The 22180-nt window shown below is 41.0% G+C and overlaps 1 protein-coding gene across 1 annotated transcript in view; it reads left to right on the plus strand.

Moving 5' to 3' along the window:
• TANGO6 (transport and golgi organization 6 homolog) overlaps window positions 1–22180 on the plus strand; it is a 136345-nt gene that overhangs the window by 83550 nt on the left and 30615 nt on the right. Inside the window, exon 16 of the mRNA XM_024556161.4 lies at window positions 16989–17140. Within this exon, the coding sequence (XP_024411929.2) occupies window positions 16989–17140 (152 nt within the window). The remainder of the gene's footprint in view (window positions 1–16988; window positions 17141–22180) is intronic.

A 22180-nucleotide genomic window follows, 5' to 3' on the forward strand; every position in this document is an offset into this window, starting at 1 on the left:
TTTGCCAAGGTATAATTTGCATTAAATAAACTGCTCCCATTTTAAGTCACATTTCAGTGAGATTTGATATAAATCCATGTAACCATCACTACAATAAAAATACAGAACAATTTCATCACCTCCAAAAGTTCCTTTGGACCCAGACAACCTCCCATTCACATCCCACCCCAGGCCACCACAGATGCACTTCCCGTGACTGGAGATCGATTTGTCTTTTCTAGGGTTTTATGCAAATGGAATCATACAGTGTACATATGCCCCTTCGTGTTTGACTTCTTTTGCTCAGCATAGTGTTTTTGAGATTCATCCACATTGTTGTGTATATCAGCTTTTCACTACTTTTTATTGCTTAAGTAGTAGTATTTTATATGAATAGACCGCGATTTTTTCATACATTTACCAGTTGATGAACACTCGGGTTGTTTCCAGTTCTGAGCTGTTAATGTGAACATAGCTGCTGTGAACATTCCAATACACCTTAACATCTCCGTGCCTCGGTTTCTGCCTCTATAAAATGATCTTAGTAATAATACCTGCTTTATAGAGCTCTTGTGAGGCTTGCAGGAGTTATTAAATGTAAAGTGCCAGGTTTATAATAAGCAGGTATGTAATAGTAATATTACCTTTTATTACCTCAAGCTCTATGTAGTAACTCTGCAGTCACTGAAGCCTCAGGCCAATAGGGATACTAGTCAGTTAAGGGTAGAATTTCAACTACCTCGGGAAAACAGGAATTAAATCCAAACCAGGCCTCTTGCTTAAGGCCAGGGACTAGGTTCATACTACCCCTCACACACAAGAATGAAAGCTACAGTTACCACCGGGGACAAGCTTCTGTCTTGGAAGACAGATGAAGACACACCCACCACCAGCTGCTGCTCACTGGTGACTAGGACTAATTTCTAGTAATTTCCCAAGGACGAAAGCCCCTGAAGTAAAACTGCTTCTGAATTGGGTCACCTGCAACATCGGTTTCTTCTTTCTACTGAATTGTTCCCATCTTCATATAAACATTACTTAATATATATTTTTTAACAAATAAACAAAACATCTCTCTTATCCCCATTCCCCCTTCCAAATATAGCCCTATTTCTCTGGTTTCCTCCAGAGTAAAACTCTTTGAAAAAGTTGTCTGGACTTGCAGGCTGCACTTCCTTCTCATTTTCTTCCCGTGTCACCCCAATGGGACTTTCATCCCTAACATTCCCTGATCAGCAAAAATATTGAAAAACCCGGTGATCAATCCTGTGTCCTCATATAACCTAACCCCCTAGTAGCGCTGGATGTTTGACCACTGCCTCCCTTTGAAACGCCTTCCTCTCTGGGCTTCCCTGACTATAGACTTCCCTGGTTCTCTTCTTTCCTCGTGGCTGTTCTTCTGTAGTCCTTTTTGCTGCTCCTCCCGCGCTGCCAGACCTCCAAACATTGGAGTCCGCTGAGGCTCCGGCCTTGGTCCTCTTCTCTTTTCCATACACACAGTGCTACTCATGTCCCGGTCCCTCTGGCTAGAGGTTTACCGGTTGCATTAACATATTTTGCAAAGAACCAGCCTTTAGTTTAATTAATTGTCTTTTGGTTTTCTATTTCATTGATTTTTCCTCCTATATTTAATATTGTTTTCTATATTATCTATTACTACAAAACAAATTACCTCAAAACTTACCAAATTAAAACAACAAGCATTTATCTCACAGTTTCTTTAAGTCAGGGGTCCGCCTGGCTTAACTGGGTGCCACTGCCCCGAGGCCTCTCAGAAGGCTGCAGTTAAGGCATTGCTGGCCTGTGGTCTCATCTGAAGAATCAGCTGAATACAGGGCCATTCCAGGCTCACTCACATAGTTGGCAAGACTCAGTGGTTTGTGGGCTGTCGGACATAAGGCCTCAGCTCTTTGCTGATAGTTGACCAGCAGCCTCTCTCAGTTCTTTGCCATGTGGGCCTCTCCATGGGGCACAACATGGCACCTGGATTCCGCCAGAGCGAGCAAGCAAGAGAGCAAGAGAGGGTGAGCAAGGTGGAATCTTGGGTCTTCTGTAACCTAATTTCTGAATTGACAACCACTTTTATCCTCTTCTCTTTGTTACAAGCAAGTTACTAGATTCAGTCCCAATTCAGGAGAAGGGAATTATACAAGGCATGAATACCAGGAGTTGGGGGTCGCAGGGTACCATTTTAGAGGCTTCCTACAATACCTGCTTTCTGGTAACTTTTGGTTTAATCTGCCTACTTTTCTAGTTGCTTAAGGTGGAAACTTAGTTCACTGACCTTGGACCTTTCTTCTTTTCTAACGCAAACATTAAAACCTAAATTAGTCTAAAAGAACTATTTTAGCTGTATTCCCCAAATTTTGATGTATTTTCATTTTCATTCATTTCAAAATGTTTTCTAATCTTGCTTATGATCTTTTTCCTACCATGGATTACTTAGAAATGTGATGTTTATTGTTTAAGTTTCAAATATTTGTAGATTTTCCAGGTAACTTTCCATGATGGCTTTCTAATTTCTTCACAGTCAGGGAGCATAATGTATGTTATTTCAATTATTTTAAATGTATTGAGACATATTTTATGGCCCAGGATACAGTTTCTTTGGATGAATGTTCCATGTGCACGTGGAAGTGTGGCCTGTAAATATCAATGAACTCAACTTGGTCTGTGTTTTTGGACACTTCCCGTGTGCACGCACGGTCACAGTGTTTGTCTGCTTGATGAACTGACCCCTTGTATCCTTGTTTTTTATTCTTTTTTCCAAAGTCTAATTTTGGGGATGTTAATATAGCCATGCCAGCTTTCTTAAAATTAGTGTTTTCATGGTATATTGAGTTCTATTCTTTATCTCTTAATGCGTTTATGTCTTTGTATTTGAAGCAGATTTTTGTAGACACCATATTGTTGTTCTTGCTTTTTTTAAATCCAGTCTGTCCTAAATGCACTTTCTGTCTTTTAACCCTAGTCTTTTAAATAGTTTAGATCATCTGCATTTAATATAATTTTAATATTGTTGAGTTTAAATCTACCATCTTGCTGTTTGTCTCATCTGTTCTTTGTTCCCCTTTCCCTCTTTTCCTTCCGTCTTTTGTATTGATCAAGTATATTTTATGATTTTTAATCTCCACTCTTGGCTTATAAACTATACCTCTTCATTTAATTCCCTAGTCTTCATTCTAGGACTTCAGTTATCTATATGTATGTTAGAATTCTTCTTATTGTCCTTAGGCTTTGTTCTTTTTTCTTTTCTTTTTTCAGTCTTTTTTTCTCTCTCTCCAGATTGAATAGGTTCAGTTGCTCTGTCTTCAGGTTCACAGACTTTCTTCTCTGTCATCTTCAGTTGTGCTCTTTGGTTCATCCAGTGAAGTTTTTATTTTACATACTGTATTTTTCATTTCTAGAATTTCAAATTTGGTTATTTTCCCCCCATTTGGTTATTTTTGTGTTTTCTGCTTCTTTGTTGAGATTTCCTAGTTTTTTATTCATTAAAAGTATATTTTCGTTATACCATGTGATTTCCTTATATGTGGAATCTAAAGAACAAAATACGTGAACAAACAAGCTAGAAACAGACTTAGGATACAGAGAACAGACTGATGGTTGCCAGAGGAGAGGGGGCTTGGGGGCTGAGTGAGAAAGGTGAAGGGATTAAGAGTAACTAATTGGCAGTTACAAAATAGTCACGGGGATGTAAAGTGCAGCATAGGGAATACAGTCAGTAATACTGTAATACCCACATGTGGTGCCGGGCGGGTACTTGAAATATCAGGGGAAACACTTGGTAAAGTATGTGACTGTCTAACTGTCATGCTGTGCACCTGCAACTAATACAAAATTATGTCGGATATGAACTGTAATTGAAAAAAGCATATTTTCCTTTACCTCATTGAACATATTTATAATAGCTGCCTTAAAATCCATGTCTAATAATTAAAATGTCTTTGTCATTTCAGCCTTGGTCTCTGCTGATTATCCTTCTCCTTGAGGATGGTCGGGGTTTTTTTTAATAAGTGATTTTGGATTATGCCCTGGGCGTTATGAATACCATGTTGGAGGACTGTGGGTTCTGTTACAGTCCTCCAAACACTGTGGAATTGTTATATAGGAGGGGTTTTCTGTTTGATTTTTGGGTTTGTTTGTTTTGCTAATCCCTTCACCATTTTTACCCAGCTGTTGAATTTTCATTTTACCAGGCAATTAGCTGCAGCCTTTGTCTTGCCTGCAGTGGGCGGAGCTTAGATCCCAGGTCAGTTCTTTTCGCCTTAGCTGCTAGCTGCTTTGAGTCTGGTCCCCACATGCTGAATTTCAGCGCATTTCCCTGAGGTCTGGGAGAGGCAGTGGGGGACTATCCTTACCTACTTGAGTCCTTATCATCTTCATAACTTTTGTCCTGCTTGTTCGCTGCTTTGGGAGTAAAGAAAATTAAAAGAAAATAAGTTATGATTTTCATCCATCTTCAAACTCAGTCTGGGTTCTGTGGCCTGGCTTAGCTCAAGAAGCCAAGATCATAAAGAGCCACGTGTGCTGTGTGAAGGGATCTGGATTTATGTTGACTTTATGTGGAGCCATTGAAAGATTTTAAGGAGGGAAGAATCAATCATAATTACATCTTAGCAAGACGACTTTGGTTGCTTTGTGAAGGATGAGAGTGGGACAAGGCTAGGTGTAGGAAGACCTGTTGGGATGTAGCTGAGGCAATCTGGACCTAGACAGGGGGTGATGGATATTGGATGAGGGTTTACACGTGAGAATGAAGGAAAAAGATGTCTCCAGATAGGAAAGGAAGCATAAGAACAGAACAAAAGTGGGCCGATTGTGGCATGAGTGGAGAATTGAGACTTGAGCTGTCTCCCTGGACCAAGTCATGTTGGGTGCCTTGGGGAAGTAAGGCGAGGTAGAGAGGGTAGGGCGTGGTGCGGAGAGCCTTGAAGGCTGGACAGAGGAGTTTGGACCTGATGTGATGGGCATTTGCGAATCTATAGATTCTTGACAGCGGAAGCAGTGTGGTGAGAGGTGTCTAGGAGTGATCGGCAGGGGCATGAAAGATGGATGAAGAAGGAGAGCCTGAGCCCAGGAGATGGCACCAAGAAAGGAGGGCTCTGATTGGAGGGATGTCTGTGAGGCTGTTGAGAAGAAAAGTAGGTATCATAGACAGTTCAGAGGAAAAAGGGAGGCTGTCATCCTGTCATCTTGTTTGTACATTTAGAAATGGAGATAGAGTTATAATCCACCTAGGAACCGTGACTCTCATAGAGTTGTTGAGAAGCTGAAATGAAATAATATATATTAAATCACAAATATTTGAGTGTCCTTATAGGTATATATTCACCATTATATTAACTCTTGTAGTAGGGTTGCCAGATACCAAAGTAGAGGTGTGGGATTATCTAGTGTGGCAGCCATTGGTCAGGTAAATAAGAATTTGACATACAGCTTTAATCTCGGACTACATTTTACCTTTCTCTATCAGATAGAGGTATGTACTGCGAACCCCTAAGTCTTGAGCTTGCCTCACATTTAATAGCTGTAGACAAGTCACATAATCTCTCTGTTCTTTGTCTGTAAAATGGGGATCATTATAATGACCACCCGACTGGGTTATGAAATTTAAAAGATAATATATGTAAAGTGTTCAGAACCAGCAGCTGTCATGGTAAGGGGTGAATAAGTATTGGTTGCTATTATTTTCCTGTTATTTTCAAGTGAGCACATCTTCCTTTATTTTTCCAAGGCAAAAGCCAGCCCGAAGTAGCCCTTCAGATGAGTACAGTGCGTGATCACCTGTCCTGATCCAGGATACAGATCATAGTTGACCACTCTCTGTTAGTCACTTTATATGCAGGTCCACCTAGTCCTGGAAATGGCCCTACAAGCTGATTCCTATTATCATTACCACATTTTATAGGAAAGGAGACAGGTTCAGAGAAGTGAGTGAGTCCCCAGGGTCACTTTACTGCTCTGTGCTGGATCAGGGACTGAGAGCCAGATCTCTTTTCCTCTTTTTTCTTTTTTATTGAATTTATTGGGGTGACATTGATTAATAAAATTATATAGGTTTCAGGTGTGCAATTCTATAATGCATCATCTGTATATTGTCACACCCCAAGTCACATCTCCTTCCATCACCATTTATCCCCCCCACCTCCATCTACCTCCCCTGACCCTTAAGCCAGATCTTTCTGATTGCAAAGGTCACGCCCTTAGTCACAACTGTAATAAATAAATGTTTGCTTTAACTGAACTTATCCTTTAGTTGACTGGAGACTGTAAAAACCAGTTACAGAACTCTCAGTGGCAGAACGTACATTGGTGACTGCAGTGGCCGCGGGAAATTTCTGTAACAAACCAATCACGGAGCTTTTACATTGGGAAACGGCAGGGGGTCGACAAATACAACCCAGGCTCTTTCCTGTTCTTGGACAGCCTGTGAGCAAAAAAAGATTTTCGTTTTTTGTTTTCGTTGTTTTCACATTTTTAAATAATTGATGTCAGTGAAGAAGAAAAATCTTTGTGATGTGTGAAAATTATACAAAATGCAAATTTCAGTGTCTATAAATGAAGTTCTATTGAAACAGTCACACTTATTTGTTAACATATTGTCTCTGACTACTTTTGTACTACAACAGCAAAGTTGACTAGTTACAACAGTAATTGCATGGCCCTCAAAGCCAAAAGGCTTTACTGCTTGGTTCTTTACAGAAAAAGTCTGCTGACACCTGTTCTAAGGTAACCATGACCCAAATATTTATTTATGTTTTGTTATCAGCACCTCAGTGCTTGCTTTTTAACTTCTTTGGAAGTTACTCACCTTCCTCAATCATCCTTAAGTCCTCTTTCCCCCAAATCAAGCATTGCATCCTTCTGTAAATAGCCGAAATCTTGTCTTTTATAAATATTAGGTCTTTTTTGAGTAGATTGGAGTAGATATTGCATTTCTTTTCTGAAAATCACCAGCTGCAGGAATCATTAACTCAGGAGATACAGGATGACATTGGCAAAGGGTCCTTTCTTTAAAGATAACAACTTAATTATACTTGCGTGTTTTGGCATTTTATTTTGCTGTTATTTTTGTTTTCATACTTTAGTTTTCTCATTTCACTCCCCTGTTCCAGTTTGGAGGAAATGAAAGCGTTAGTGAGAGCACTTCCGCGTGTGTGTGAAAGGACACAGGGCTGTGAAGCATCTGATTTTCTTTTCTTTTTCAAGTTTTGAAATAGAACTTGCATTTATTTTTACTTATGGACTTGGAAGAGAGTAGACCAACAACTTAACTGAAATATAATTCCTTAGAAAGAAATTGTAACTTACTTTTCCTTTTGCTGGACCTGGTGTACAAGAGTAGAGATTGATTTCATAGCAGTTGAGGGATATTGTGTCAATGGTTTAAACATGAAATTATATTCTCAGGCCACAAGCCTCTTGATTTGCTTTTCAATATTATGAGACCAACTAATTCTTGAGCATGTTTTAACGAGTTTGAACATTTATGTGGCAAATTAAATTAATTAAGTCACTGGAATGGTTTTAATACTTTCATCATTACAAAATTATAAAGAGTCTCCTTCATTTAAAATATCTAGTGTTCTCTTTCCTTTCATCTTTTAAAGTAACTTGCCATAAACCTGGAACTTTTCCTTCCTTGTGATCACATTTCCGGGTTTTACTTTGTTAATTCTACCCTTCAAGAAAATTCCATCGTGTTTCTGAAGTCTGTTACTGTCTCAAGCATCCTTTTCAGGAGAACCAATCTGTCTTGTCAGTAACACATTGGGGTAGAGTCAGTTATTACAGATTTTCATTGTAAGGTAACTTTGTGTGAACTGGAACATTTATACGTTGATTAAACCTATCTTGGAGTTCAGCGAACTGGAGTGAGTTGCGATGGAATGAGTAACCCAGTTAATGCATAACTGCAGAAGTCTCGGCATCTCCTGTTTTCAGACTGTTTTTGTTTCTTTAGTTCGTGGAGTTGCCAAAAATCCATATTGGTACAAAGCATTTCCTATATGTTCTTACTTTTCTAAAGATTTTTATCTATAGTTCTTATTTGCACATCATTCTGTTATTTGAAGACATGGGAAAAAAAACTTTGCAAGTTGAAGTGTAAAATAGGGACTCTACTTCTCCTTTCAGCGCCCCTCGCTTTACCTCTTTTTCCTTCTCCCCCCCCCTTTAAAATTTCCCTCTACAGGTCCTCACCCAGGCTTGACCATCACTAGAAAGTAATCAAATTTTAGAAATCATCTCACCCTCGTATCTTTCTCATTCCTTCTCAGCTCATAAAAAGGAGATAGCAGTTATATTAATATTTATAAAGGGATTGGTGGCAGCCTCCTATTGTGCTGTCCTTCTTGGGATGATTTTGCATTTTTTTACAGATTTTATTTATTTATTTATTTTCAGACAGAGGGGAAGGGAGGGAGAAAGAAATGGAAAGAAACATTAAAGTGTGGTTGCCTCTCGTGCTCCCCTCACTGTGGACCTGGCCTGCAACCCAGGCATGTGCCCCGACTGGGAATTGAACCGGCGACCCTTTGGTTTGCAGGCCAGTGCTCAATCCACTGAGCCACACCAGCCAGGACTGATTTTGCATTTTTAATTGGAGGCTATTTAGCCCAAAGAATTCTAATGATTAAATAGACTCTAAAGCAATACAGTTTGCTAATAGAAGAAATATTTGGAGGCAAGAAGGTCTCTCTGGCTCTTTAAAACATACCTGGCAGGTCACTTGCACTAACAGTAGTCCCATTAACAAGTTAGTTTTTGTTTAATAACTTGTCCCACAGAGATCTTCCCATGGTTACATCCATACCTGTCAGTCTGTCTACATACAATTTATGTTTAAATCATGCCTGCTTGTGTGGTCTGTATGATGAGGTGCAATGAAACCACGACCAGGAAAGGGAGGGCTAAGAACCCCTGAAATCTTTGCTAACCTACTTATAGCTCAGGGTCACCTCTTGGTTACAGTGCTGTAAAAAGGATAACAGTATAAAGGTAAAACCAGAAATGGCGGATCGACTATTAGCCTTAGGGAGAAAAGTGGGTCCTGACATGTAGACACCAGTTGGGGGAAATCTATCCAGGGACTACCCAGCATCCTTGCCCAGTGACTCCTTCAGCCTGCCTCCTGGCAAGCCCTGTCAAGACCAGAAGATGACTTTGGCTCCAGCACTCTGCAATGCCCTAATATGTGCATCTAGGATAGAGGGTTAGCAGCTTTCACAAGGCATTTATCAGTCACCTTCTATTGTTAGGAAATCAGAAGTGTTCACTCCTTACCACTTTGAAAATGCTAAAGAAGAGGGGAATTTTTTTGTTGTCTTCTTCAGGCTAGAATTAATCAGATTTCAGCCCTTCAATAAGACCATTAAGTAACAGAGGGTGGGAAGTGGAGATGGCTGGCGTGGGGGTGGGGAGTTGTCAGGGGAGAATAGAGATAACTGTACATGAACAACAATCAAAAAAAGAGTGAGGGTGGGGGTGGGGGAAGACCATTAAGTAACAGTTCCGACGCTTGCCCATGGAATTGCCCACGGACTAGAGGAACTTCCTCCCATTAGACCCTATTGCTTACACACTGTTTGAAGATGCGGTGCTGGCTTCTCTTCCACCCGTGCCCTTGTAAGGTTAAACAGAGAACGACCGTGAAATGTCTGAGATGTGGGCGAATCAGTTGGCCACAGTCAAGTCCTTTGTTTTAGAACGGAAGTTCCTGCCCATCTCTATGGAGAGCCAAGGAAGTGTCCTGGTGGCAGTAGAAAGAGCCCTCTGCCTGGGAGACAAAATCCTGGCCTTGAGAACATGTCTGTCTTTCAGTAGCTGTGTGACCTGGGTTTGGCTTCCTTTAAATTTTACTCTCATTCATAATAAAAAGGTAATAATATTTTTTCCCACCTACCTTAAATTCTTGTGAGGCTTAAAATAGGCGCACAGGCGCTTGGCTAATAAAAAGGCTTACAAACGCACGTAGCATTGCCTCATCGCACAGCATGTCACGGCTGGGCTGTACTGTTGCTGCTGCATGTGTTGTCTTAACTAAAATGTGTGCCCTGTCCCTAAAGCACTGTGTGGAGAAGGGAAACCGAAATCAGGAAAGAGACGATTTCCCCGGAACAACAGGGGAAATTCAGGGCTGAAAAGTAATTGTTAATAGGTCATGATTTACCTATGCGTTTTTTAATGATCAAGTTCATCTAAAATTAATTGCATTTAATTATTTAATTCTCTAAATGGCTTTTGGAGGGGAAGTCCTGCCTGTCAGGACCTGCCATGCCAATCTAATCTCTCTCTTACCTCAGCAGAACCTATAATCTCTGCTGACTCTGGTCCACACGCGTGACAGTGAGTTGTGTTCACGGAACATCACAAGAAGCCAGTGACCCTCCTACTGCATTTCTTTCAGTAGTGAAGTAGAGCTCTGGGGCCTGATGTTCAGGAAGAATGAATAGGTGTTAGCACGGACAGCAAAGGGCACACGAGCAGAGCTAGGTCTACATCTCGTGTCCCGTTTCCTCACTGACTGGATCAGCAGGGAGATTTCTGTGAGGGCGCGTGGCCACCCACGTGACCCCTAGGAGTCTGTTCACTTCAGCTCCCACGTAAGTGGGACTCCAGGATGGGAGGAAAAGTCTTTCTTATGGATCCCTTTTTTAGTAATTAAGTTAGCGAGGTCAAGTGTGTATTTTTTCATTTTATCTTTTTCCACCTTTGCTTTTTTTCCTCCCCAAAATATCTGACACCAAAAGTGAAAGGGCGGAAAGTGGCACCTTGGAGACGGGAAGCACACGTGTGAACTGGTTGGAGTACAGGGGGATTCAACACCGTGACTGAGGTCTCCGTCTCCACTTGAGTCCAGTCTATAAGGGGAAATGAAATAAAGAGGAACAGAAATTTGGGTCACACCTAATGAAAGGCTGGAGCTCAAAGGTTTTTAAATACTGGCTTCATCGGCTTCATGGGCTCTCCGTGGGTTCATGTTTGCCCAGTAAGGTTTGGCGCGGCCATTTCTACAGATGGGACAGTGTGCTAAATGGCTGTGCCTATGTGTAAGGACCTCTGAGTCTAAATCTTCAATATTTTCTAGATTCCTTTAAAAGACTTTTAAATTATACTATTTTTAGTTTTTTAAACTGAAGCAGTGGGAGTTACTGGCTCTAAAGTAGTGAAGACTGAAAATTTTTTTGGCACCGTCTTTTACTACAAATAAGGAAGCTAAGAGCTGGCAGAAGTAATGCCATTCACAAAGCAGAGGAAAAGCTCTGGGTTCTGCTTGACTGGTGGTCAAGGGCAAAACCCCACCACTGTAGTGGGCATATTACCAAAGAATCTGGATGTTGAGGGGAGTAGCCATTGTGAACGGTCTCTGAGATTCGTCCCCAGGCTTTTGGTCTCTGGGCTTTTGGAAGGCAGAGGTGCATTTCATATCAGATTCTATTTACACACATACCGACTTCTCTTCTACGATGGGAAGATTGTTATGTTTTTTTCCCCCAGCTTCCTTTTAAAATAGATTCCTCAGCCTTCCTACTCCTCTGACTTGCAAAACTTACTTAAAAAAACAGTTTTATTGAGATATATATAATTCATATACCATACAGATTACCCTTTTACAACGCATTATTCAGTTTTTTTTGTATGTGCACAAGTAGGTTTTTTTGTGTGCGACAGGCTTCTTTCACTTAACATGATGTTTTCAGAATTCATCTCTGTTGCAGCATGTATCCGCACCTCATTCTTTTTATTTCCAAGTCATATTTTATTGCATGGCTGAACCGCATTTTACCTCTTTTTCCCTGGATATACCACATTTTAAAATCAGCTGTACCAGGGAACTAAACAAAGGGCATCCTGCTAGATGAATGCAATCAGACATAGGCAGGGTCGCATCACAGAGGGCATGAAGTGAAAGATTTGAACAATGGGAAACTGAAAATGCAAAGTGGTACAGTCACCTTGGCAGCCAGTTTGGCAGTTTCATACAAAACTAAACATACTGTCACAACATGACCCAACAGTCATGTTCCTAAGTGTTAACCTAAGTGAGCTGAAAACTTACATCTGCACATGAAGGGTTCATTGCAGCTTTCTTCGTAATTGCCAAAACAAGCAAACGATAGTCCTTTAGTAGGTGAATGTGTAAATAAACTGTGGTCCATCCAGACAACAAAACATTTTTCAGCACATGAAAGAAATGAGCTACCCAACCATGAAGAGACATGGAGAAACCTTACATGCATATTATGAAGTGAAAGAAGCCAATCTGAAAAGTCTGCATACCATGGGATTTCAACTATAGTTGACCCTTGAATAATACGAGTTTCAATTGCATGGGTCCACAGATTTTTTTCTATAAATACTGTAATTGAATTTCCCTTAGATTTTGTTTCTTTACAAAAAAAAAAAAAAAGATTTCATTTATTTATTTTAGAGGGGGCAGGAGGGAGAGACACTGATGTGAGAGAGAAACATCAGTTGCTTCTCACACATGCCCTGACTGGGGACCGAATCCGCAACCCAGGCATGAACCCTGACTGGGAATGAAACCAGTAACCCTTCAGTTTGCAGGAGGATGCCCAAACCACCGAGCCACACCAGCCAAGGCCCTTATGTTTTTCTTAATTACACTTTCTTCTTTCTAGCTTATTATGGTGAACACACAATACAATGTACAGATGATGTGTTGTAGAGTTGTACACCTGAAACCTATATAATTTTGTTAACCAGTGTCACCCCAATAAGTAAGTTCAATAAAAAAGAAAAAAGCCCTGGCTGGTGTAGTTCAGTGGATTGAGCTCAGGCCTGCAAACCAGAGGGTCGCTGGTTCTATTCCCGGTCAGGGCGCATGCCTGGGTTGCTGGCCAGGCCCCCAGTGTGGGGTACACGGGAGGCAACCACACATTGATGTTTCTCTCTCTCTCTATTTCTCCTCCCCTTCCCCTCTCTAAAAATAAATAAATAAAATCTTTAAAAAAAAAAAGATGGGAAAAAAATCAGCAGGTCCCCTGACTCCAAAAGTTGTTGTGTTAATTCAGCTTTGGTACCGTACTTTCACAGTGTAAGTCATCTAAGGTTTTTTATGGAGGCAAATGGTATATGCTACATGAGTCTCTACCAATCTAGACTTCAGAGGACCATTGAAAAACTGGATAAAAATCTTCCAAATCCTAATTTGTTAAAAGAATCTCATCACATACACGATGATTGATACAAGCAAGTCATAGGCAGGTTAAAATTTTTCAGCTCTCTGTTTCACTATGCAATTGATTTTTCACCTTCCGAAGCAACTCATTTTTATCAAGTCTGTTCAAACAATTATAGACCCTTCAGGCTTGCTTCCTCGAGTACACAGCTGTTTGCCTCTCAGGAAAGTTGATCATTGCTGACATCCTGACAAGTACATGAAGATGCAGAGAGCCAGGTGTTGCCGTTGTCACTGCACGAAGTAGAATTCTTTAATGCTGTACTAAGATGAACCCTTCCAGCCAGCACCTACTTGAGTACGTTTCTAAAAGTGGGCTTGGATTTACTTAACTGTGTTCATTTCCCTGAAGCTATTTAGAAATCCTGAGGAAAAGGTGATAGTCTCCCTAACTTCGGTTCCATGGGTAACTGTCAGTCTATGTTGTAGCCTGTGGTGATTACTTTCTGAAAATGGAGATGAAGGAATTCGGAAATCAGTACCATTTTTTTGTAAAAGCCATAAAATGTGCATATTTTTAAGGAGACAACTCAACGGGATGGTATGAATGTTTGCCCTTGTCAGGGGTCAAGTGTATGTCCTCTTTCAGACAAAAAGTGAATTAGGATTTCAGCATTTTGTGGTTCAAATAAATTTAAGTGGATCAGGAATACTACTTCATCTGGAAAAGGAAAAGAACCAAAAAACCTACAAACAAACAAAAACAAAACCAGGAGTGAATAGGATAATTGAGATTTCGTTGCTTAATTAGAAACTAAGGAATAGTCGTTGGGTGCCCCGGAGCTGTGATTTTAGTTCATAATGAGCTAGGTTATAACGTCAGTAGTTGTGAAATACCCTCAGCCTATAGCTCTCTTCACATGAGCTACTACTGTAAATAGTTACCTTTTTTAAAAAAGGTTGGTAAATGGGAAAGTGATATATACTAGTGATATTATAAGAGTTATGCTGTATCCTAGACTATTATCCCAATTAAAATGGTAATTAGAAGAAAAATTACCACTTTTAAGTTTTTCTTCTGTTATATGTTATTTATAAAATTGACTTTTGAAGCCTTTAAAAAACATATACTTGTCTTAAATTCCTTTGTTTTAGAAAATCTGACTTTTCTGGTTTTGTACTGATAGACAGAACTGACAGAAGTACTCTACAATTTTAAAGAACATTCCAGGTTTCATATTATATCAGTTAAGTGATTTTAACTGCAGGTACGGAAATGCCCAACTCAACTGGCTTAAACACTAGGGAGTCGATCATCGCACATAACAGAAGTCCAGCACTAGTTCATTCTTTGGCTCCATGGCATCATTCAAGACCCAAATTCTTTCCGTCTTTCTGCTCTGCCAACCTCCGCTTTTTGGCCTGTTCCTCCGGTCCCTCATAGTTTCAAGTTGGCAGTAGCACCTCTAAGGTGTCATATCTTTAACATAGCCGGAGGGAAAACATTTTCTTAGAGGCTTCCAGCAGGTTTTCCTTCACATCGCGTTGCCCAGCCTGGGTCACATGCCTGTACCTAAACTACTCAAGGCAAGGGGATAGTCCACCATGACTCACTTGGACCAATGAAGACCTTCGCCTGAATCGCACGGGTGGTGGTTGGGGCCCAGGGGAAGGTAGATAATTCAACAAAATTAGAGTGCTATTTGCAAGGAAGAATGGGAGGATGCCAATGAGATGTACACAACAGTATCTGACATCTAGGGATCTCTAAAACTCAAATTAAAAACCCTTTAGGTAGGATCTTTAAGTGCTATGCCTGTGTCAAATTGGAGCCCTGGAAGTTGTATTCTCTAACCACATGCATTCATTCTGTTCTGCATAGAAACCTAGTCAGGGCCGACCCCCAACCTGGAGACTAGGATTCGGTACAGTCTTGAGAAACTTGCACAGCACGGTAGGAGCTAGGAGGAGGGAGGCTAGCAGAGCCCCCAGGAAGTGGAAGCAGAGCTTCTTGCTGGAAGAAGAACAGGTCTGAGCAAAGGTATGACAAATCTAGGCTGTGTACGTGAGGTCTGAGAGAGAACAGGTTATAGAGAACATGATGTCAGGGTACTTTGAGCGATGCAGAGTGGATGCAGCTGGTGTTCCAGATCTTCCAGTTCAGTGCCTGGAGAACAAGGTCCCAAGAGGGCCCACAGCCAGCCGACTGGCTACAGGCACGGCTCTCGACGTGCTGACCTTCCCACGGGCTCCCTGGTTGTTAGGTGTACTTGGGGATGGTGGTCTTGGTGGAGCATGCAGCTAAATGGATGCTCATTTGGAAACTAGTAACAAAGCTCAGGCAGGACAGGAATTACATAAATGGAACATTAAACTTTGATTTTTTAAAAATGTAATGGTATGCTCTTTTCTTTTATGGTGTGTCAGTATAAGAAACAGCCATATGATTTCTACACAGAATATAAAACTTCTGTTGTCCTTTCTTCTCTTCACTTTCCCCCGCGGTTCTCACATGACTTGTTCCTGCAAGTCTTCTCCCCTGAGAACTTTTCCCTGAGCCCTCACCCCGGCTCTCAATCCCTCCCCAACCCCCGCCGTCCTTCATCATACCTTTTTCATCATACCTTATTGCTGCCAGAAGATTTATCTACTGCTCGCCTTTCTTCCCCCCCTTCCTGAAGATGGGGACTTTGCTTTCTTGTTCATGCTGTATTATCTTCAGTACTGAGAACATCCTTTTTTTTCTATGCATTTATGTATTTAATGTACTTATTTAAATTTGTAAGTTTGGTTTGTTAATAGTGAGAGTTGTGTGTGTGTGCATTTTAACATACATAAATGGAATGATGCTGGTTCTATTAGTTTCTTTTGCTTAACAGGGTCTTTCCGTATTATATTAGTGCATATATTTCTGTCATGTTCCTTTTAATGACTGCATAGTATTCCATAATGTGTGCGGTTATTAACCACTTCCATATTAATTAATATTTAATTTGTTCTTCTCATTTTTACTGTTACACTTCTGCAGGAAAACATTTATGCGGGCATCCTTGTGCATGTATTTGCCTCTCCAGGACTGATACTCAGAACTGCACTCTAAGAATAGGCACAAAGTCCCCTCTATTCTGAAGCTGGCTATGGCTACGTCACCACTGATTCATTTTCCCCAATATGTGTTGATGTTCACTGGGCAGGGGAAGAGTCTTATGACTGCATGTAGTATGTTAGGAACTGGGAGCATTCTAGAGAAATTACTTCTCATCTTTTTCTTTCTTTTAAAATTTTTTTTATTATTGTTGTTCAAATACAGTTGTCTCCATTTTCACCCCACCACGGCTCCCCACCCCACCCATCCCTGCCTCCCACCCTTGAACCTACCCCCTTTGGCTTTGTCCATGTGTCCTTTATACATGTTCCTTGATGGACCTTTCCCTACTTTCCCCCATTAACCCTCTCCCCCCTGCTCCTCTGGTTACTATCTTTTTCTTAAATTGAATGGAAAGTACATTGTCCTTAAGGGAAAACAAACTTCCTCTTCCTCCCCTTTCAAGTGACTGAGATAAATGAAATTATGTTCTCTAAGCAACCTCTGCTTGACTCTCTGGTGGCGTTAACCAGTCCTCCAAAACCATTCTTGTCAAGGTCAACAGTGACCTCACTGTTACTCTGTCTAATGGTCAATTATTAGTCTTCTTCCTGCCTAATGTTGAATGTTCTTCCAGAGCATGATTTTTTAATGGTTATGCAAGTACTTTAAAGAGTATAAAACACCATAAAATGTACCATGCTAATGTCATTATTCCTTCTTTAAGAAGTTGATGATTTGCTTTGAAAGGTTTTGATTTCTTCCTTTTTTCTGTAGGGGATATGGTCTCCAAGTACCGAGAAGCTTTGGTCCATACCTTCCTGCGGGGGGCGAGAGACCCAGACAGCGCTCACAGGGCCAGCAGCCTATCCAACCTCGGAGAGCTGTGCCAGAGGCTGGACTTTCTGCTGGGCTCAGTGGTTCATGAGGTATTGCGTGCCGATTCCTTTCTCTAAAGCTTTTTTTTTCTTTTTCACTTGGACTTATAAATAGCTTCAGGGGTTGGCAGTCACAAGACCTGTGTTCTATTTCCAGGTCAGGTAAGTCATTTAACATCTCTCAGCCTCACTAGTTTGGCATATATATTGAAAGTTATATTAGAATGTTTTTAACTGCAAGAGGATTTTTATAAAGAATCCAAGGTAACTAACAGGGTTGAGGAAACCTTGAGGAAGTGCAGATGAAACTTTACTTGGGTCTCTGGGCCAAAGTCAGGTGTCATCGCCATTCACAGAAAAATCTCAGGCAAATACTCTGATTGGTCCTCTTTGGTCACATGTGCTCTGTGTTCCCAGTCATTTACCAGAAAAGACTAGTTAAGCTATATGTATTGTTCACCACTCTATACCCAGTGCCTGGGACATAGTAGGTAAAGGATAAACGAGCAGCTAAATAATAGCCATAGAAGATGTCAGCATTAGATGCTCCTCCTGATTTTGGAGTTTCCGAGTTAATGAAATGTACATCTTGTTGCACATGTGTGCATTGCTCTATGATATCTTCCTCTAGCCTCCTGAATTTTATCTTCGACCTGAGGTTTATTTAGTCATCAGTAGATTAATATATATCTGCTATATTAATACCTACTATGTGGTAGGAACTGCTATTTAAAGATGATGGTGAACAAAAAAGGCTCATTAATATGTGCCCAGGAGTCTTTTTCTGACCAATGCACTTGACCTCCTTAAATATTTTTGAAAGAAGATGGCTTATAAATTATAAGTAGGTAAATAAAATATAGCTTACATTATTACCTTTTTATTTATAAGACACCAGAGGTTTTTTTTAAAAATTTTTATTTATTTACTTTTAGAGAGAGGGGAAGGAAGGGAGAAAGAGAGAGAAACACCATTGTGTGAGAGATACATTGATTGGTTGCCTCTCGCACACCTCCGACCAGGGGAACCTGGCCGGCAACCCAAGCATGTGCCCTGACGGGGAATCAAACCAGCAACCTTTTGGTTCACAGGCTGGTGCTCAATCCACTGAGCCACACCAGCCAGGGCGACACCAGAGTTCTTACATAAAGCATGTAACTTTATAAGACCAAAAGCTTAGAAAACTGTAATACAAATTCCTTCTTTTACAAAATTTCAGCATCCTAGGGCTGACCATGTTGAACGTCAAATCTTAAGAAGCACCTCCTGAGAAGGAATTTTCTTCAGTGTGCGGTGATTGCGCCTTATCAATAAGGAAAGAAACACATGCACGGATTATACATACATTGAATCTATGGCATTTCCCGATTCCTGACCTTTAAATGCTTTGTTTTATTGATTATGAAGGCTATTCTTCTATTAAATTCCAACGTAGGGTTTTTAGGAAAGTTATACACCAGTCATTTCCTCTCCTTTCACTCTCCCCTGAGGGACATACCCCGTGTCCAACTTTTTGTATCTTTTAAAAAATAACTTAGAAGCAATGATTATTACTGACTTAAAACCTTCAGTTGCTCTAGTGCACATCAACCGTTAGGGTTCTTTGGTTGTTCTGGATGTCACTTAGCACATCTCTTGTTCTTTAGCAACACAACTTGTCACACCTAAGAGAAGGCCTTTGCAGGACTATTTGGTTGTGTCATGTAAAGATTTCAGCCTATTATAATTCCTCTGGGTCAGATATTGAAAATGGTTCCCATTTTTTTCTGTTTACTTGTCTCAACCTAAACTGAACCATAAACTATGAACTGAAATTAACTCTCAGACCATGATTTGAATCAAACCCAAATGTTATTCTTTTTAATAACACTTTATTGAGATAGAATTCACATGCCATACAATTCACTCATTTAAAGGGTACAATTATATGGGGTTTTTCCCCCCCCGAATTGTGTAAGCATCACAATGTTTTTTAAACATAACCATGAACCGGTAAGTTTCCCCCGCATCTCCAAGTAGAGCAGCTCACACTTGACAGGATCCCATACGTTTTCTAAAACCAGTGAACCCAGACAATGTCTGAACATCAAGATCCTCTCTGAACCCCAAAACTGAGACCATACTTCTTTTAGAGTCACTAGATTCTTCTTCCCTTTCTCTCTCTTAAGGAAACTATAGGATGCTGGTGGCATATAATTTCTTGTGAAAGTATTAGGGAACTTTCTTGGTTTCGTTAGTTAGAAAGATGGAGCTAAAGCAGGTTTTGTAACATTGAAGAAGCATCATCACTTCTTCATGATTACAGTTGCAGTCCATTGTGACAGGTGCTGTGGGAACACATTTTAGGAGCCCCCCCTGTCAGTTTTGGGTGCTGACAAAGATGTACTGAAGGAAGAGACCCCTTAGAGCCAAATCTGGAGATCAGGTAGTAGCTGGGTAGCCTGGGAAGGCACAGGTGAGGATTTCAGCAGAGGGGGCAGCTTACGTAAAGGCACTGAGGTGTGGGACAGCCTGGCTGGTTTGAAGACCTCTGGGGAGATCCAAAGGCTGGGGCTGAAGGTGTGGGGGTGGGAGGTTAGGGGGTGGCAAAGCTGAGGCAGGACAGGTAGCAGGGACCAAGTCATGAAGAGCTTGTTAGCTCTACAACTTCTGGCTCACAGTAAGAATCCAGCATTGCTTATTAAGCCTTCAGAAATGCAGTGTGAATAGGTAGTGGACTCTTTGCTTACCATGGACGCTAACACAAAGAGCGAGCCCTTTCTTCTATTTCAACTTTAAAATCAGATGTGAGGAGCCGCCGCTGTGGGGGCACCTGCCTGGAAAACCTCTTGTGCAGTGACCCTGCCCCACTTCTAGAGACCTGGACTCCCAGTAACATCAAGCCCAGCAGTGTTTATGGTCGTTAATAAACTGCGAGCATAACAAGGGCTGAACCACTTTGTATTCACCTTTGCGCCCCAAGTGCCTGTTGCAGTACTTGGCAGATAGTGGGTACTCAGTGTGTTGTTTGATTCATACTGAAGGAAGAGGAGGGTAAGGCTTATTTGGGAAGACTAGTTCCTACCTATTTTAAAAAGAGTAATAATAGTAAACACAATACTCTTCTAAAAGTGCCTTACATATGTCAGTGGATCCAATCCTCACAGAGGAAATTGAGGCACAGAGAAATTAAGTAAGTTGCTAAAGTCATGTCTACAGGAAGTAGCGAGACTGGAATTTGAATGCTGGCATTCGGGTCCTGAATCCACGCTCTTAACCACTCCTCTTTGCTTTCTGTCAATAAATGTTTTCGGTTCATTTATAAGGCTGCTATTGTGAAAAGAAGGAAATCTTACCTTTGGCAACAGCATGAATGCACCTAGAAGGTATTATGCTAAGTGAAATAAGCCAGTCAGAGAAAGACAAATACTGTATGATTTCACTCATATGTGGAATCTAGTGAGCACAATAAACTGTAACAATCAAAATAGAAATAGACTCATAGATACAGAGAGCAGACTGAGAGCTGTCAGAGTGGAGGAGGATTGGAGAGCTGGGTGAGAAAGGTGAAGGGGTGAAGCAAGAAAAAACACCTTATAGACACAGACAGTGGTATGGTGATTAGTAGGGGGAGAGAGGTGGGGGGAGGTAGAAGAGGGTAAGGGGGGGAGGTAGTGATGGAAGGAGACTTGATTGGGGTGGTGAACCACAATACAATATACAGATGACGTATTATAGGATTGTGTACTTGAAATCTGTGTAAGTTTATTACTCCATGTCACCCCAATAAATTCAATAAAATTTTTGTAAAAGTAAAAATTTTGAAATCTTCTAGATGTTGATAGATGGGGAGTTGGTTAAGCAAAGCAGGATACGTATGCTCCAGAATGTGATGGATTTCAGTGAGAACTGCATGTATCGAAATGAAAAGACATATATAATAGTCGTACATAATAGTAATAGTGATACTATACGTAATAGTAATAGTAATATACGTAATAATATGTAATATTATACGTCTATAAGTATAATAGACGTATTATAAGAGTAAAGATCAAGGTATAAAACAATGTGTACAGTAAACTACTGGTAACTTAAAAAAGGGAAAAAAAGATTGTTTTTGTGTCCTTGAAAAGGAAGAGACTTACCATATGAGAAAAGCTACTGACAGGAAGGGTCATGTAGCTTCACCTTAACAGCACTTGCTTTTGGAAGTGAAACTTCGAAAGGCAATGTATTCGCTCTGATTTCGAAAACCAGGTGTTTCCATCCCACATAATTTCTGTCTCTCCTCTTTAGATGTGCTTTCTTATGTAGCATCTCACACTTGCCGTGTGCTGAGTACCACGCCAGCTGCCTGGGGTGGGCTGCAAGTTTGAACATGATTGGACACCTGGTAGTCTTAGTATTTCATTCACTGAGTCCTATAGCCAGACTGTTCCTGTTCATTTACATGGGAAAAGGGGGATACGTGGCTCCTAAGTAGTTCTTCGTTCATGTCTTCTTTCAACAAACATTGATTGAGCACTTACTCTGTGCCAGTTATGGGACTACAACCAAGCGAGGTGGCGGGGATCCGGCTCTAAACACAACACAGTTCCGGTTCTCATGGAACTGACGTTCTAGAGGGGGGAGCTAGGTAACAAACAAGCAAGCAAGTAAACAAATGTGTACTATGGTTGGTGGAATAAAGGCTAAGGAGATAAATCCTAATAAGGTAAGGGTCAGGAAGGGAGCTTGTTATTGTATGTGAACTTGGATGAACAGGAAAAGTGATGAGTAACATTTGAGCAAAGACCTGAAGGAAGTAAGGCATTGACCAAGCACATACCTGGGCAGACAGTGTTCTAGGCAGAGGGAGCAGCAAGTACAGAGGCCCTGAGGCAGGTGCGGGCTTGACTCAGCAAGCACAGCAAGCTGGCCTAACGCACAGCAGGGCCAGTGTGTCAGAGTGAAGAGGGGAAGGGAAGGAAGCAGGGAGAGGGTCACAGCCCAAGTGGGGCCTTGTAAGAACTTTGGCTTTTGCTGCGAGTGAGATTGGAAGCCAAAGCAGATGAATGAAGTGATCTAATTTATTTTAAAGATTGCTGTGTCTTCTTCAACGACCATTCT

The sequence above is a fragment of the Desmodus rotundus genome, chromosome 12 (genome assembly GCF_022682495.2).
Source record: "Desmodus rotundus isolate HL8 chromosome 12, HLdesRot8A.1, whole genome shotgun sequence".
In the NCBI taxonomy this organism is placed as follows: domain Eukaryota; kingdom Metazoa; phylum Chordata; class Mammalia; order Chiroptera; family Phyllostomidae; genus Desmodus; species Desmodus rotundus.